The sequence below is a fragment of the Sarcophilus harrisii genome, chromosome 2 (genome assembly GCF_902635505.1).
Source record: "Sarcophilus harrisii chromosome 2, mSarHar1.11, whole genome shotgun sequence".
NCBI lineage: Eukaryota > Metazoa > Chordata > Mammalia > Dasyuromorphia > Dasyuridae > Sarcophilus > Sarcophilus harrisii.
Window position 1 is genome coordinate 345,104,426 of NC_045427.1, and position 18,498 is coordinate 345,122,923.

Genomic DNA, 18,498 nt, shown 5'->3' on the forward strand with positions numbered 1-18,498 from the left:
CTTTGCTTTGCCTATTCCCCATGCCTGGATTGTTCTTCCCTCCCACTTTTGACTTTGAGAATTCCTGACTTCCTTTAAGACTCAACTCAAACATCACCTCGTTCAAGAGGGTTTTCCTGCTTGTCCTCTAATTACCCCTGCTAATGTTGTCCACTCTAAAGTAACTTTCCATCTATTTTGCATTGATCTCCTATATTCTGATTCATGTTTTCTCTCTTATTAGAATCTAAGCTCTTTGAAGATAGCAGAAGTTATTTTTGCTTTTCTTTTTTAATTACTCTGGCTTAGCACAGTGTCTGGCAAAAATTGGGTACCTAATAATTGGTTTTTGATTGATTGATTGATATATGGGAGGAAATGGGGGTAATGGGATGTATAAGAGTGAAAGAACAGGAGAACTTTGAGTGTATATATGTATGTGTGTATTATATATACACATATAATTTGTACATATGCATGTGTGTGTATACTTGATTGAACACTAGAGCTCAAGATCATTCACATATAGAAAGTTCATATAAAAAGTGTGGGTTTCAAAATACAATATGCACAAAATACATGCAGTCATTTGGAAAATAAGAAACAATTTCCTTTCAGTGACAATTATTTAAAGATGCTCTTTGAAAGACTTGGGTTGATTTACAGCTTTAACAAACTTAAGACCCATGGGGGGAACAGGGGGAGGAGGGGAGATGTGCCTAACAAAATTACAAAATATTCTTAAAAATCGAGAATGTATCTGAAATCCTTGCCGCCTCAGCCATTTGGGCAAAAGGAAGCAGGGGCAAAGACAAACAAAACAACGGACAAAATTAGCCAAAAGTGCCAAGATTTCCCGCTTACTTCCGCTAACCACTAACTTCCACTAACCCTTTTCCCTATCTATCCAGCAACAACAAAAAGAGATCAAGCAAAACACACCTTTAGCCAGTGACTGTTTCAAACTGGATTCCAAATCTTTGTTATTTTCAAAAGCACGAAATCTTTCAGGGAATAGAAAAGCCCCCTTCAAAAGGGTAAGGAAGGTCCTATTTTCCAATGTTTCTAAAAATATCGTTTTGGGACGTAGTTAACCGTCAGTTATCAGCACAAGTAAAAAGAATACCCCTTTCAATTGATCACGCAGTCGATAATACAAAAATCATTTATATTGGGCTGTGGATTTAATGGGACAGAGAGGAGAGTGGCAGATTTCCCTTGCTAATTGTTTGACTTCCGGTGATACTAAAATTCGTTTCCAATTCCCTGACTGCGCAACAGCTGACGGGTTAGAGAAGACGAGAAGGACGGTGACTCCTTTGAAAGGGAAGTCAGTAAGGGAATTAGACATTTGTTGCAGATAATGCAAAGTGGCTAAAACCACTTAGACAACTGGGAAATATCCATCTAGGTTTACACAAATCACCAAGCTTAATTCTGCTTTGCATGGAAGAGCATAAAGGTCTCTGTGCTATTCTCCATCCCGTTTTCCGTCCAGTTCTCCTCCCCCAAATTGGAGAAAATGGACAATGACATCCTAAAACATGAAAGAAATCTGACTCCCTAGAGAGGGAGAAGAGGTTTAGACAAGTGGTCCCTAGTGTGTTTGTGGATACTTTAAAAGCCCACAGTAATAAAGTTATCAAAATCACCACTTGGGGATCGGCAGTGAAGACCAAGAGGGAAAGAAACATGCACACGAAATTTTCTTCCTATGCCCTAAAATAAATAAGTAAATTATAGAAACACGGTCCCGAGCGCTGTAAAATGGTTCTTTTAAATTACTATGCAGCGCCCCTATCCCGTCATTCCTTTCACCGCTATCTCACGGAACGCTCGGCCCTGGGAACAAGTGCTCAGCGGTCCTCCCTGCCGTGGGCCAGACAGGATTCACACACCTGACCGAACGCTTCTCCTTTAGCCCACTTCCTCCCTTCTCTTCTTCCCCGGGCCAAGGGGAAGGTGTTCTTTTGTTGGTTTGTTTGTGGCGGTGGTGGTGTGTGCAGTGTGTGAGGAAGCAGAGGAGCGAGGCAAGAAGAGCCCTTTCTACTTCACTTCTGGACTCCGCGCTCTAATTCGCACTCGGAGTTACTGTGCCTTTGTGCCCTGCATCCCAGCCTCCGAGACGGGCCCCCGAGGACTGGCGAGGGCCTTGCTAGCTCCAGTCAGTGAACGCCGTGCGCCCCCCGCCCCCCACCCTCGCGCCCCAGACTCCTAGGGCTCCTGGGACTTTGCGAGCGCAGGAGTGTGCTTCCCCTCGCCCCCAGGCCTAACCTCCCTCGGATTCTGCCCAATCCCTCACAACCCTTCCCCTCCAAAAATACTAATGAAGCTCAATCGGGGTTTAACCCGGAGATAACTCACGTGGCCCGCGGCCGCTCTGCCTTGCGATTGGCCCGCAGTAATTATAGGCACACTCCGGGGACCGAGGGGGAAGGGGGAGGGAGATTCACCCCCGCCTGCATAAATTATGTAAATTATCCAGGGTGCAGCACGGGGCCGACCTGCTGCCTTTCTCCATTCATTCTCTCAGGCGGGGGTGGGGGGAGTGGGAGCGGAGAGACCGATGGGGGGGGGGGGCGCAGGGAGGGAGAGCCGGAGGGGATGGGAGCACCTATTGTTTTTCAGGGTATATAAGGTGTCCTGAGGCCAGTCGTGTGCCACACTCTGTGCTCACACGAGCTGATCACGGGCGAGATAGCAGCAGAGACAAGGCTGTCGCGTGGCCCCTCTCAGGCGGCCTAGCCCGGAAGTTTCCGGGAACTTTCCATTTCCTCCCGTCTAAGAAACTCCGCTTAGGGGGAGGGGTCGGGCCGGGACTTGGAACTGGACAAGTAAGTGGGTCTTGAAAAGAACGCCATGCCCTCACAACTAAGGGAGGACCCCGCGCTCCCTTCCTTACCCTAAGTTCATTAACACCTTTTGCGTCTCTCCGTTTCCCTCAGGAATGGCCGCCCTCGCGGACAGCAACCTCTCCGACTTCGAGACCAGCAGCGACCTGTCATACTTTCTCACAGACGAGGAGGACAGCAGTGGGCTCCCGCAGGCCCCCTCCTCCGCCCAGCCCCCCGCACAGCGCCGGAGAGAAGAGCTGAGGGAGGGCGAGGAAGAGGAGGAGAAGGAGCGCAAGAGACGGCGAGGCCGCGGCCGGGTGAGGAGCGAGGCGCTGCTGCACACCATCCGCAAGACCCGCAGAGTGAAGGCCAACGACCGCGAGCGCAATCGGATGCACAACCTGAATGCGGCCCTGGACGAACTGCGAAGCGTGTTGCCCACCTTCCCGGATGAAACCAAACTCACCAAGATCGAGACCCTGCGCTTTGCTTACAACTACATCTGGGCCCTCGCTGAGACCCTGCGCCTTGCCGACCAGTATCTGCAAGGGCCCCCCAAGCAGCTGCTCCTACCGACCTACCTCCACCCCGCCGACTCTCCCAACTCGGGCAGCGATGGGGAATCGTGGATCTCCAGCGCTTCCCCACCTGCAGCCTCCTCCTCCTCCTCCTCCTTCTCCCCGCCCTCCTTCTCCCCACCCTCCTCCTGCTGCTCTTCGTCCCCCCTCTCTAACCCAAGCAGCCCCGCAGCCTCCGAGGACTTTGGCTGCGCAAACCCCGACCCCCTCTTCTTCCCTGGCCTGCCCAAAGACTTAGTCCACGGCGTCCCCTGTTTTGCGCCCTATCGTTAGCCAAACCCTTGGTGCGCGCATACACAGACTTCGCTCCGTCTGACCCAGGCGGGCATCTCACAAATGACCTCGGGGAGGCCCCCTGAACTCTAAAGGAGAGGAAGGGTGGAGAAGTAGGTGTAGGGGTGGGTAGGGGTGCAGTTAAAAGTCTGGGGCTTCCCCTGCTCAGCTATCCTCAGAGGAGCTTGAGGAGTGCGGGTTCGCCCTTGGGGCTCTGAGTCCCCTTGGTCCCTCCAGCCCCTAGCAGAATCCTTCACTTGGCGTCCTTCCCTTTTTGCACTTTGTGAACTTCCCCAAGACTCCCTTCTTTGTGGCGCCGCTGAGCTGAGCCCCCACTGCAAGGGGAGTTAGCAAAGGGGCAGGTCAGCTGCTGAAGACGAGGTGAAAAGTCAATTTTACAATTTGTAGAACTCTAATGAAGAAAAACGAGCATGAAAATTTGGTTTGAACGGGCAGACAATACAATGAAAAGGCTTAAAAAGGAGAGACAAGGAGTGGGCTTCATGCATTATGGATCGTGACCTCCAGCACCGTCCTAGTGCTATAGAGAAGGGCTCAGCGCAGCAGACACGGGCTATTCAACCGCGGCGCTGCATAGGAGTTTAATTTATTCAAGATGTTTCATTCATATGAAAATGTATTTTTGTACATAAAGAGTTTATTCTATTATTATGTATATTATCTGAAAGTTTACACTTTCTGTATTTCAGATATTCCGTGTAAATAAAAAGGGTTTTTTTGTTTGTTTTTTAACGTTTAAGTTTCTTTAGTACTTTGCTGATCAGTCCTCTCAGCTCTCCCAAGGCTGAGGAAGTATATCAATCCGTTGGGGAAGTTGCCACTCATGGTTGAGGGGGTAGCAAGGGTATCGTCTGGTGTCATCAGACAATTGAGAGTTTTCTCTGATCTCTCTAAAATAAGACAGTTTGAAAGGGCCTTAAAGGTCGTTTTATCAACCTTAGCGTTTGGGGGCCATGGTTTCCTTCCACCCTAAAGAAAACCATTACAAGCTTTACCAGTTCATTCACAATAAACCAATTAAGATTTTCTCTGGAAAATTAGCCCTGGGTGCTCCACTACCTGTAGAGGTGGGCTCTATAGGAAAGAAATTTCTTTTGAATTACCGAGCATCAGCTGGCTCAGGTTTTCAAAGAGAGGGGATTAAAGAATCAATAGAGTGTGGCCATTGGCTAGGAAGTGAAGAGTGACAGGTGTGAAGCACGGGCAGGCTTGCTCTGGCTACCCCATTCTCCCAACCGACTATTTGAAAGGGGAAATTGATTTGTAAACAATGCATTAGAATTGTTCTCTATTGAAGTTTCCTGGCTGAATATCCAGGTTACCCTCAAACATCAGTCTATTGGAATATGAATGACTGATCACACTAGGTAGGTGTAGGGCTGCTTGTAAGTGGATGAATGATTACATTTGCTCAGACACAGAATGAAGGCTGGCCCATCAACCTGTCTGCCCTAGGAAAAGGCTGGACTGAAACTCCAGAGCAATGCTCCAGGTTTGGATCTCGATGTTTGTTCAGTCAACTCCAAAGAGAACCACATTCTCATGGGGACTACAAAGGCTGAGGAGTCTTCATTTCAGACAGTGAAATCAGTCATCCAAACAGTGGGACATTTTTGACTGTCTCCTGTTTATTTGTTGTTAGACAATTAGCTAACAAGGGGTATTAGTCAACAGGATCCTCTGTTTTTAATTTCAAAACTAGAGTAGTTACAAGTGACAGTTCTGGAAGCTCTGACATGCATGGGGTGCTTTTCAAAATGGTCTAGAACAAAACTTCTCAGGCCACTCCTCTTTGATAACACTAGAAGAGAATGGTGGAAGAAAATAGACTAGGGAAAGTGACAAATCCAATACCATGGGAAAAAATGTATGTTGAGAGTTGTCCAGAAACAGCCTTGACCACTTCCTCCTTTTTTTTTTTTTTTTGATATATGCTGCTGAACTCCTCTCTCCTTAAAAACATATTACTGATTGTAGCCTCAAGTAGCAAACTCAATATCCCTTGAGCTAATTCAACTAACTGAAGCCTCGGCTTCTAGATTTTACAAATGTATCTTTGGGGCAAGGTAGTAAGCAATTTGGTGGAGTGGTTGCATTCAGACAGACAAAGAGAGTACAACAATGAAAGGGAAGAGTTCAGACACAACCTCAGAATTCAGAAAGGAATTAATTCTCCAAAAATCTCTGAGGAAAAAGAATCACTCATGGCTTTCTTTGCTTCCTCTTCCCCTTCAATTTCCTCACCACTGCCTCTATCACCATTGAATTACATCCATTTTCCACTAGTTGCATTTGGCTTTATTTTTTTTGTAAAAAATACAAGCATGTTCCTGGAAAGATGGGATTTTCTGTTTTCTTTATGCACAAAGGCTCTTGGAAGTTACTCATTTCAGTCTTTGGCTGGAAGGCTCCTTCTGTTTTTGGAAGAAAGAGTAAATCCTCTATTTGTGCCTTCACCAAGGGTGTCTGTTCAGTCCTGCTGTAGGTGCACGTGTCTGGAATAGAGGGTAAGAACACTAGGTTTTGTATTTTTCCTTTATTTTTTTTAAGCCCTCAGAAGACCCACCAGGAAACAAATCCCAAAGCTCTAGCTAGCATCCTGCAACCAGTCCAGTGACACAGAGTCTCAAGCCTTTGTCTCAGACAGCTGTATGTAGCTGTGGGCAGCAGGAAAGGGGTTTAAGATAAGGAGAATCATCATTATTGCCTCCCAGACCAAGAAAAGCAAACCATATTCCCAACTCCATAACAATAACAGGCAAGAAAAGTCCTTAATGACATCGATCACTAACGGCTCACCAGGACTACTGCTTCTCTGCACTCTCTGCTTAATGCTATTCTTCTAGGAAAGCCCAGCACATGTCGACTCAAAGGGGAAGGGAGAGTAGTTTTTAAAAGTAGAGAAAAGGTAGTTAAAATTCTTATTCAAACATCTCTATACATTGACCAAAATAGACAAGATAAACAACTGTTTATCTACAATTTTCTGGTCAATGGTCACTAACATAGCCTGCAGGAGCTACCAGTGTTTAAAGAATGAGAAATGGATTTTTTTTTTTTAATTTAAGACTCAACCTGACCAGAATCCCAGAACTATAACAGTAAGTACAACTCTGTGATCTTGTCCTTTTCTTCTCTTGGCCTCAGGTTTCCTACTTATAAAATGAAGAGCTTGAACAAGATGATCTTGAAGGTTTCTTCTGGTTCTAAAATGCTCTGTTTTCGAAGATTATCTGTCACTGAACTAATTCAGTCTATATTTATTAAGGTCCTATTCTATAAAAAGCCCAGTCTGCATTCTTAGAAGGATAGATCACGACTTTCCTTGGGCTCAGGTACTTCAAATTAAGTCTTGCTCACATTTCTTTAGCAGACAATCCTGTAAGTACTGGAAATGTTATGATGTCATTTTACAGATGAAAGAACTAAGACAATTTGGTCACAAGGATAGTGAAGTCAGGAGACAGGATTTGAACCCTTGACAATGCTCCTTTCATTAAAATATCTTACCTTTCAGTATCATTTGCCCAAACCTTTGGGACTCATATTTGATCTGCTCAATGAATTGGTTTTTTCCAGTTTTCACCTGTGGGTGTTGCTTCCCCACTAAAAATATGACCTCTACTACAGTTACATATACATTGTAGAAGCCCAATATATATTTACTGATTAATAGCTGTCATTATGTGATTAAATGGATGTTATCTTCATGTTAAATTATAGATGTAGACATAGGTAACCGAGCCTCCAAATGGTAATTTAGCCCCAGCAAATTGTTTTCTGAATTGAATCCAAGCCAACAGCTTTCTTTTCTATAATTTGTTCCTTACAAAAAAGAGGGGAAATCCCATTTAATCTGAGATCTCAGAGTTTATACAAAGAAGTGAGGAATTCCTTTAATCCAATTTCCTTTCCAATGTAGGAATCTGATTTTCCTCATCCCTTAATGAGAATATCCATCCTCTGCTTGAATCCTTCTAGAGACAGGGAGTTCACTATCTCACATGGTGTTCTGTTTCATTGTACAGCTGCTCTGGTTATTAGATAATTTTCTCTTTTTTTCTTAATTGAGCCAAAAATCTGAATCTCCATAATTAACTAAGAGAAATGGTTTTTTTTTTCCTATTCAAAGTCCTTCTAATATCTGAAGATAGCTTTCAGAATCCTACTAATTTTTTTCTTCCCCAAGAAGACCATCTCCAAGTCTTTCAATTGATCTTAATATACCATAGTTTTGAATATTCTGGCTACCCTGTTGCAGTCTTATTCAATTTATCAATAGTTCTCTTGAATGTGGCCCCAAAAACTAATCCAACCAATACAGAGTCTATAATCACCCTTACTATGAATATGAGATTGCTATTAATGCTGTCTCCGTGTCATTCTGTTGACTCATTAAGGTTTTAGTCACCTAAATTCCCTGAGGTTTTGTAGTTTGTTTGTTTATATTTGTTTTTTGTTTATTTGTTTGTTTGTTTGTTTTTGCTGAAGCAATTGTGGTTAAGTGACTTGTCCAGGGTCACATAGCTAGAAAGTGTTAAGTATCTGAGACCAGTTTTGAACTCAGATCCTCCTGACTTCAAGGCTGGTGCTCTATCCACTGCACAACGTAGCTGCCCCTGTTTGTTTTTCATGAAAAAACTCTTCTTGTTCTTAAACAGTTATTTTTTTTTTAATTTAAGAGCGGAATACATTTATCTTTCTTATATTTTATGGGACTTTTGGATTAAAAGCAAAATGAAATACAATTGCCAAGACTGTTTAATCCCTTCTTTTTCCAACTTCCCCTTTTAAAAATAGAAATATTTATTTAGGTTTGTGAAAAATAAATTAAATAAATAGGCCCAGGTGACATAATTGCACAGGAAAACAGACAAAGAAAGAAAAAAGATTTCTTTCAGTAAGTGAAGGCTCTCTCTACTCTCAAAAAAGAAGTTCATCAATATTGTGAAGAGAGCATAAATTGAGGAAATAAAACTGCATATTACAGAAATAGCCTTGGATTATTCATAGAGTATGAAGGCACAGAAGGCACAGATCAATCTGGAGTCAGAAGATATGAGTTTGAATTCTTCCTTTGACATTTGACTTGTGTGACTTAACTTCTTTTGACCCCAATCTCCTCATTTTGAAAATAAGAGTTGATATATTATAAAGCAGTAGTCACCAAAACCATTTAGAATTAGCTAAGAAATAGACTAGTTGGTCAGTGGAGTAGATTAGGTTCACAGAACAAAATAGTCAATAACTATAGCAATCTAGTGTTTGATAAACCCAAAGACACCAACTTTGGGGATAAGAATTCACTATTTGACAAAAACTGCTGGGAAAATTGGAAATTAGTATGGCAGAAACTAGGCATTGAACCACACTTAACACCATACATCGAGATAAGAGCAAAATGTGTTCATGATCTAGGCATAAATAATGAGATTATAAATAAATTAGAAGAACATAGGGTAGTTTACCTCTCAGACCTGTGGAAGAGGAAGGAATTTGTGGCCAAAGAAGAACTTGAGATCATTATTGGTCACAAAATAGAAAATTTTGATATATCAAGTTAAAAAGCTGTTGTACAAACAAAACTAATGAAGACAAGATTAGAAGGGAATTGGGAAAACATTTTTATAGTTAAAGGTTCTGATAATTGACTCTAATTTATAAGAAATCAAGCCATTCTCCAATTGATAAATGGTCAAAGGATATGAATCCACAATGTTCAGATGAAGAAATTGAAACTATTTCTAGTCATATGAAAAGGTGCTCCAAATCACTATTGATCAGAGAAATGTAAATCAAGACAACTCTGAGATACCACTACAACCTGTCAGTTTGGCTAAGATGACAGGAAAAGATAAAGACAAATGTTGGAGAGGATGTGGGAAAACTAAGACACTGATGCATTGTTGGTGGAGTTGTGAACAGATCCAACCATTCTGGAGAGCAATTTGGAACTGTACTCAAAAAGTTATCAAACTGTGCATACCCTTTGATCCAGCAGTGTTTCTACTGGGCTTATATACCAAAATGATATTAAAGAAGGGAAAGGGACCTGTATGTGCCAAAATGTTTGTGACAGTCCTTTTCATAGTGGCTAGAAACTGGATGTATGCCCATCAATTGGAGAATGACAGAGTAAATTGTGGTATATGAATGTTATGGAATATTATTGTTCTATAAGAAATTATCAGCAGGATGAATACAGACAGGCTTGGAGAGACTTATATGAACTGATGCTAAGTGAAATGAGTAGAACCAGGAGATCATTATGCACTTCAATAACAATACTATATGATGATCAATTCTGATGGATGTAGCTCTCTTCAACAATGAGAGGGTCCAAATCAGTTCCAATTGATCAGTAATGAACCAGCTACACCCAGAGAAAGAACACTGGGAAATGAGTGTGGACCACAATTTTCACTCTTTCTGTTACTGTTTGCTTGCACTTTTCTTTTTTTTCTCAGGTTATATTTACCTTCTTTCTAAATCTGATTTTTCTTGTGCAGCAAGATAACTGTAAATATGTATATGTATATTGTATTTAACATATGCTTTAACATATTTAACATGTATGGGACTATCTGCCATCTAGGGAAGGAGGTGGAGGGAAGGAGGGGAAAATTTGGAACAGAAGTTTTTGCAAGGGTCAATGTTGAAAAATTACCCATGAATATGTTTTGTCAATAAAAAGCTATAATTTAAAAAAGAAAAGGAAGAAAATAAGAGTTGAACTTGATAACTTTTCAGGTTCCTGCCATCTCTAAATCAATTATTCATATTATTAAATTTGAGTAATAAATTTGAAGTCAGAAGATTTGGGATTGAATTCCAGTTCATTTACAATTTATGTGATCCTAAAGAATTTATTTTTCTCTCCATGATTTTGATTCCTCATTTTCAAATGACCTTTAATTAATCAATAAGCATTTATTAAGCATTTACTATTTACCAGACCCTGTACAAGGCAAACTGGGAATATAAATATAAGAACAAGACAGTCCCTGTTCTCAAAAAGTTTACAATCTATTATAAGTTAAAACCATAGATGAAAGAATAGAAGAGCAGTAATAATACCAATGTTGATTCTATTATTATTTGAGCAAGAAGTAAAACATAGGATTAGGAGAAAAAAAGAGAGAGGTAGCAACTGGCAGCAAGTCAACTGACAAGATACCTTTGGTAGCTAAGCCTTAGTATGTTGGTGTTCTTATGTGTATCTAGAAGGATGAAACATGCCTAGAGCCCAGCTTCTTAAGCTTAAAATCACAACCCCATGTGGGGTCTTTTAACTGAATGTGGTGGGGTCACAAAATTACTGATTTATTATCAGAAAAATTTTCATTTGTATACCTATTTTATATACCTACATAACTGAAGTCACATAAAAATTTCTCCAGCAAAAAGGGGCCACGAGTGAAAAAGTTTAAGAAGCCCTGGCCTAGAAGTCTGGGGCTAGATAAATCTAAAGAGCAAAAGTGAAGACTGACTCACCCTACATTTTAGACAACTCTGACTTAGGCTAAGTCCTGAAACTGAGTGAATCAAAAATGATCTTGGTGGCCTCTCTGCCTTAGTGAGCCTTGAAGAGTACAACAACAACAACACCAAACACACACACACACATATATGAAACTACTAACAAACTTCTTAATTGATCAGCAGCCTGATCCCTGACCTGTAGATTGGAAGCAAAAATAAATAAGTAAATCTACTTTAGCATCATCATTTGGAAATGTCAAGATTTTTTTTTTGGCTTCCTATTCTATTGTCCAACATCTTTGCTAATCTTTCCAGTTTCCTGTGATCTGCATATTTTCTAAACATATCCATACCTTCATTCAAATCTAAATAAGGTCCAAAGGAAAGTTGAACTAAATCAATTCTTTGGGCTGTGGGTGAGGGTCTGTTTAACTCAAGAAAATTCTATTTTTGATCATCAACTTTTGGTCAGACCAAGCTGACTGCCTAATAGGTCCAAGTCAGGCATTCATTTAGGTGTGAAATTGAGGAGAAAAGGAGAAACAGAACTAAGATTATCCCTTAGAAGGAGAACTAAAGTGTATTGGAGATTGAAAATTAAGGAAAGAAGTATCCATAGAACTAAGGACTTCCTCTCCTCTCATCTAGAGGAAAAATATTATCCTGTTTGTGACTAAGAAAGGGAAGCTCATGCAAGAGTGTATTGAAGCCAGATAAAATAGACTTTCAGATCATTAAAGTGTGAATATTGACACAGAAGACTTTGGCAAAAACTACAAATAAGGAGTCAGTGTATTGGTTTGTTGATTGTCTAGCCTCAAAAAAGCAAGGGAGTGAATGCTAGTCATCCAAATGATATTTAAAAGTGTGTCAATTGTACAACATCATACACTCCTGACATGCCATAAAATTCCTAACCCCCCCCCACACACACACACATCTTTGCTAAACTGAAAAAAGAGGGTTACAAATCACTAGAGTCTACAACATACTACTATATTTCTTAGTCATTTTATCCCTCTGATTTTCCAGTTTTACATCTATAAAATGAGTATGATATAAAGGGAAGTTTTGACTAAAAGTACTTTGTTAACCAAAAAGCATTACAGAAGAGTGAGCTTGCAGGGTTATTTTGAAAACATTTGAACCACTTTCAAGAAACCTCTGGCTAAATTCTCATAATACAGATCAAACATTTACTTTGTAATTACTTATTAAGTTATTTCCCCACATACTATTTATTGCCCTTAAACAGAAGTTATTATGAAACAAAATAATAAATACATAATTATAAGTCATCTGTCAGGCCTGGTACCTTGAACTGACCAGTAATGTGGTACAAATTTGGAGGCTTATTGAGCTTTAAGAATCTAACAACACCTTAAAGAGGGTCAGATTACTTTTCTCATATTCTTTGACTCATTATGTCCCCAACCCAACTTCCAAGGGAAAATTACAAAAGATTCAAGTGTGGTTCATGTCCAGAATGTCCCCAAAAGGATCACCCCATATGAAAAGGTACAATATGAGTCAGTCATGACACAGGTAATTCCAATGGACAAAATAAATGTTAAATACAGATCACTTACAAATGCCCATTTGATGGAAACAAACTTGAAATAATGATAGTACTAGCTCTCAGCAAGATGATAAACGTTCCTCAACTCTCTCTTTTTGCTAGGAAATTTTTAAAAATTCCTACCTCTACACACACACACATATACAAATAAAAGTACCAATTATCTTAGAAAACTTATATCACTAAATGAGAATCTCTTAGTCCTCTGCATTGTAAGACTGGTTCTGTAGATTACATCATTTCTATTTGATACCTTCAACTTTGTCATTCTTGCTGCAACAAGCCTTATACCCAGAAGTCTTTTTTGTTCAGCACAGTTATTTTCTTGCTAGAAATGAATATTTATCATTCTAATTGATATTATGACATCAGGACCTGCACCCATTTCTTTTCTCATTGGTTATGTTTTTCTTCTTTGGACCTTTGACCTACAACATTTTGGAAAAAAAGAGTCTCTTCCTACTAGTATTTCATCTGGTGCAATAGCACCTGATATATGCACCAACCTATCTTATCTTTCTCCTATACCCCTCACCAAGGAAAAGGTAGAGAGAGTTGTCACCAAGTAGCAGTTGACACAAGATTTATAGAATGCTTTATATGTGTATTATCTCCTTTTCACCTCATGAACCTGAAAGCTAGAAATTATTATTGTTCAGGTTTTACAAGTGAAGAAACAAGATGAAAGAAGTTTAAGTGACTTGTTCAAGTTCACATAGCTAGTAAGTACAATTTCATTTTAGTCCTTTCTGACATTCCAGCTGCATCTTTATCTATCTATTTATCTATCTATCTAATTATCTGATATCTAATCATGCTGCCTTTATATAATAGTAGAGCCTTAGGATTTAATCTATTTACATTTAGAGTTTGTGTTTCTTTCATTAAATATATATGCACATGCTCATGCACATATTGTTTTTATCTTTGAATCACAACCATTTCTGGATATAGAACATATACGATCCAGATTGAACCCACCTTCATAACAAGGAAAAATAATTTAACAAAAGTTTTATATATATTTATGTATGTTTATATAGTAATCAACAGTGTATTAAACATTTTGCCCTTATACTCCACACACACCCCTGCCTCCCTTTCAGTCATGAGAAGGAAAGTACATATCACTATCTCTTCCTTTTCAGGATTATGACTGACTTTTTAATTGCACAGAGCTCAGTTTTACAATCTTTCTCTCTCTCTTTCTCTCTCTCTCTCTATCTCTCTCTCTTCTCTCTCTCTTTCTCTCTCTCTTTCTCTGTTATATAATTATGCAGTTTTTAGATGTTATTTATTTACATATGTTATTCATATTTATTCTTTTCATGATTTTTGGAAAATCCATAATCCTTAGATTACCACTTTCCATATTATTGTCAATTCAGCATTTTTATTTTGCAGAACTCAGATGTGTTCTTCCAATCTTGTCATCTTTTGATTTCATTCAGTTGATTTTTCTTCTGAATTTGCATTTTTGCATTCCAATGCTACAATTATCTTTTTTCTGAAAAACTTACCCGTCCGGAGAGTTTATCTTCTGTTCTAAATTTTTAGTCTCTTATCAATATATTCATTTCTTTCTTAAGAACTCTAATTTTTCTCCTTGTTTCTTAAGCATTTCTATTTAATTCTTTAACTAAACTTCTATACCAATTTAGAAGTTCTTAGAGTCATTCCATTGTCACGAGGGAAAGGTGAGGAATTATTATAATTCCATCATCTTCCTCGAGATACTTTTGATTCCATTTTCTTTGTTTCAAATTGATTGTTCATGAAAATGACTCTTTTCATCGAATATTTATTTCTCCTCAATTATCTATTATTTGTCTTTATCAGTTATTTTTATAATTTTTCTATGATTTCCTTGCAGTCTATGATTTTAATATAATGTTTTGCTGTAAATGTGATTTAAAAAAAAAAAAAACATGAGTCCTTACCTTTAATAGACCAAGCAATTCATGCATTCTGTCCCCCCAAATCCATCCCAAATACTTGCCTAAAATTCTTTGTTCTCTTGGGTCTTAAGAGATAAGGATAACCCATTGGGATAGTAGGAAGTGATGCTCTAGTTGGATCTATTTTTCACCTTTGCCGCTGCACTTTTCTGTAAACTAACCTGTTGTCAGCAATTAATTTTCCTCAGTATCTAGGCTGACCCTGGAGAAGACAAAGGAGGCTGATTGTGAGGGGGTTGAGAGAAGGTTGAGAATTGGACAAATTTAGCCTGAAGAAGAGAAGACTCAAGAGGGATATAATTGTTATCTTCAAGAATTTGAAGAGCTGCCATATGGGAAAGGGATTAGAATTGTTCTGTTTGGCCCCAAAGGGCAGAATCAGGAGTAGTGGATGGAAGCTGTCAAAAGGTAAATTTAAGCTAAATGTCAGGAAAAAATTCCTAATAATTAGAGGTCTGTAAAAGTGGAATGGCCTACCTTGAGAAGCAATGTATTCCCTCTTTACTGAATGTCTTCAGGCAGAGGTTGCATGAATTCTTGTCAAGTATCTTACAGTGTGTATTTCTTTCTTATTTAGGATGTAATTGACCGATGAGATCCCCTAACTATTACATCCTGATGATCACAAACTCTACTTCTTCTTTCTATTTCTCCTGCTGCCTGCCTGTTGATGAACATAGCTTCTCCAATCTCACTACTTCCTTTCTTTCTCCATTCTCTTCTCCCACAGGTTCCACACTCCTCTATAGCCAACTCATAGGATGATAAATTTAAAGATGGTAGGGAACTTAAAGATCATCAAGTCCAGGGGTTTAAAGTCCTCTTCTGGAATTAACTCCAGAAGCCAACATCTAAAACTAAAATATCCTGAAGGGACACAGAGTCACCCTTACCACTGGGTATAAAAACATCAGAATTGACATGCTGAAAAACAGAATCTTCAGTTTGGGGTTTGGGTCTGTTTTTCCCTAATAAAAATTATATTGTGGTATGATCTTTTAGTTTTCTTCTTTTTGTCATTGCTACAATTGTTTTGACATTTTTGGTCATTTATATAAAATGGAGGTGATGATTATCTTCCAAGTTTTTTGTTATCCAAAGCACTTACCATATGTAACTTGGCTCTCCAACACTGTCACTAAATCTTTATGAGACAAAAAGAATGTTTCAGAAAAGGCAGATACTGCTAGTAGTTTGAGGTGACAGAAACTGAATGATTGAATATTTACAAAAATATAAATTGTCCAGATTAACAGAACAGAAAAAATAGAATGCTTAAATAATCCACACTCATTACTGTTTTTAAAAAAAACAAACAAACTAGAAAGTACAGGAATAAACAAAGTTGTCCTTAAAATGATAAGTAGTATCTATCTAAAACCAAGAGCAAGCATTATCTGTGATGGGAATAAGCTAGAAGCCTTTTCAATAAGATCAGGAACGAAGTAAAAATGTCCATTATGATCATTGCTATTCAATATTGTAATATAAACACTAGTTATAGCAATGAGACAACAAAAAGATATTAAAGAAATAAGCATAAGCACTCTTTGCAGATGATATGGTGGTTTATTTAGAGAAGCCTAGAGTCAACTAAAAATAATTTAAATTACTAAAAATTTCAACAAAGTGGCAGGTTATAAAATAAACAAATCATTAATATTCCTGCATATATCAACAAAATTCAACAAAAAAAAAGAGACAGAAAAAATCGCATTTAAAAAGAATTACATAAAGTATAAAACTCTTGAGATTATATCTTCCAAGACAGAGAGATACTATATGAACACAATTACAAAGCATTTCTTATACAAACATGCAATTCTAAATAATTGGAAAAAATATTAATTGCTAATGAGTAGGCTGAACTAATATAATAAAAATGACAATACTCCCTAAATCAATTCACTTATTCCATCTCAAAGCAATCAAACTACTAAGGAATTATTTCATAGAGCTATAAAAAAAATCATAAACAAATTATTTGGAGGAACAAAAGATTAAGAATATTAAAGAAATCAGTGGAAAAAAATAGGAAGGAAGGGGAGCATATCCCAAACCACATTACAAAGCTATAATAACCAAAACAAGAAGAAATAAAGAAGTTAGATAATGAAACATATTCCACAATACATGGAAGCAAATGAATAAAACGTAGTTTGATAAGCCTAAAGAGCTCAACTGTTACTGCAAGAACTCACTATTTGACAATAACTATTGGAAAATCTTAGTATGGCAAAAACTAACCATAGACCAGCATCTTATAATGAATACCAAGATAAGCTCAAAATGAATACATGACTTAGGTAAAAGGGATGAAATTAGAAGCAAATTAGTGAAGCGGAGGGAAAATCCTGTCATATCCATGACTTTGGGAAGAGTTTGTGATCAAAAAAAGAGACAGAGAAATTCACAGTCAATAAAATGGACAATTTTGATTACATAAAATTAAAACTTTTTTACACAAACAAAATTAATGCAGCTAAAATTTTAAAAAGAAAAAGAAAACTGGAGAAAAATCTTTGCAGCAGATTTTTCTGATAAGAGTTCTCATTTCTAAAATATATAGGGAAATGAGCCAAATTTATAAGATTATAACCCATTAATTTATAACCCATTCCCCAATTGATAAAGGGTCAAAGAATACAAATAGGCAATTTTCAAAGGAAAGAAATTCAAGTTATCACTATGTGGAAAAAATGCTCTAAATCACTACAAACTAGGGCAATGAAAATTAAAATAATCCTGAGGTACCATCACAAAACCATGGGATAGGCTAAGATTGCCCAAACAGGAAAAAAAAAAAGTAAAAAAAAAAAAAAAAAAAAAAAAGATTAATGCTTGAGCAAATGTGGGGAAATGATTAATGCATCATTGGTGGAACTATGAGCTAGTCCAACCATTTTAGAAAGCAATGAAAAACTATGCCCCAAAAGCTATTAAAACCTTTGATCCAAAGATATGACTACTAAGTCTAAACTCTAAAGAGATCAAAGGAAGAGGGAAAGGGTCTATGTGTACAAAAATATTTATGGCAGCCAAAAATTGGAAACTGAAGGGGTTGCTTATAGGGTTGCTCATTAAGGAATAACTAAATAAGTCATGATATATGAATGTGATAAAATACTTTTGTCTTGTAAGAAATTATGAAGAAAATAGTTTCAGAAAAACCTGAGAAGATTTCTATGAACTGGAGCAAAGAGAAGTGAGCAGAAGCAGGAGAACAACTTATACAGTAACAGCAATATTGTAAAGACAATCAATTTTGAAAGATTTAGCAACTCTGACCCACAAGATGATCAGCCACAATCCCAAAGGACCACCTCTAAATAAAGAGCTAGTGGACTCAGAATGCAAATTCAAACTTTTTTTCTTTTTTCTTTTTTTTGTTTTCCCTTTGGGTAAAAAAAGTGAAATGTGAATTTTTGTTTTATATGTTTATCCATATTTGCAATGAGTTTTATTTTTCTTGCTTTTTCAATGGGCAAGGAGGTATCAAATTGGAACTGAAAATAAAAATAAATTTAATTCAAAAAAAATAAACGTAAACCCAAAAAAAGTCAAAAAAAGAAACTAAATTGTGAAAGACTGTTTCCATGAGTGAAAAAGAAATTAACTACTGTTAAAGTGAAGATTGGAGGTGAATCTGGCTCTGATATTTCTCAGATTCAAAATATTGTACATAATGATCTATGTTTTTAATATTGATTTATGTTAATAAAGCATATATCTAGCAAATTAAATATTTATTTAGTCCTAAATTAAGTATAATGCTATATAGAGAAACAAGAAAT

At 38.0% G+C, this 18,498-nt stretch overlaps 1 protein-coding gene across 1 annotated transcript; it reads left to right on the forward strand.

Moving 5' to 3' along the window:
* Positions 1-2,868: 2,868 nt before the first annotated feature.
* Positions 2,869-4,411, forward strand: NEUROG1 (neurogenin 1). Its single transcript, XM_023503525.2, has one exon. It carries the CDS (start codon positions 2,927-2,929, stop codon positions 3,662-3,664), a length of 738 nt encoding a protein of 245 aa, XP_023359293.2. The 5' UTR covers positions 2,869-2,926; the 3' UTR covers positions 3,665-4,411.
* Positions 4,412-18,498: the final 14,087 nt, after the last annotated feature.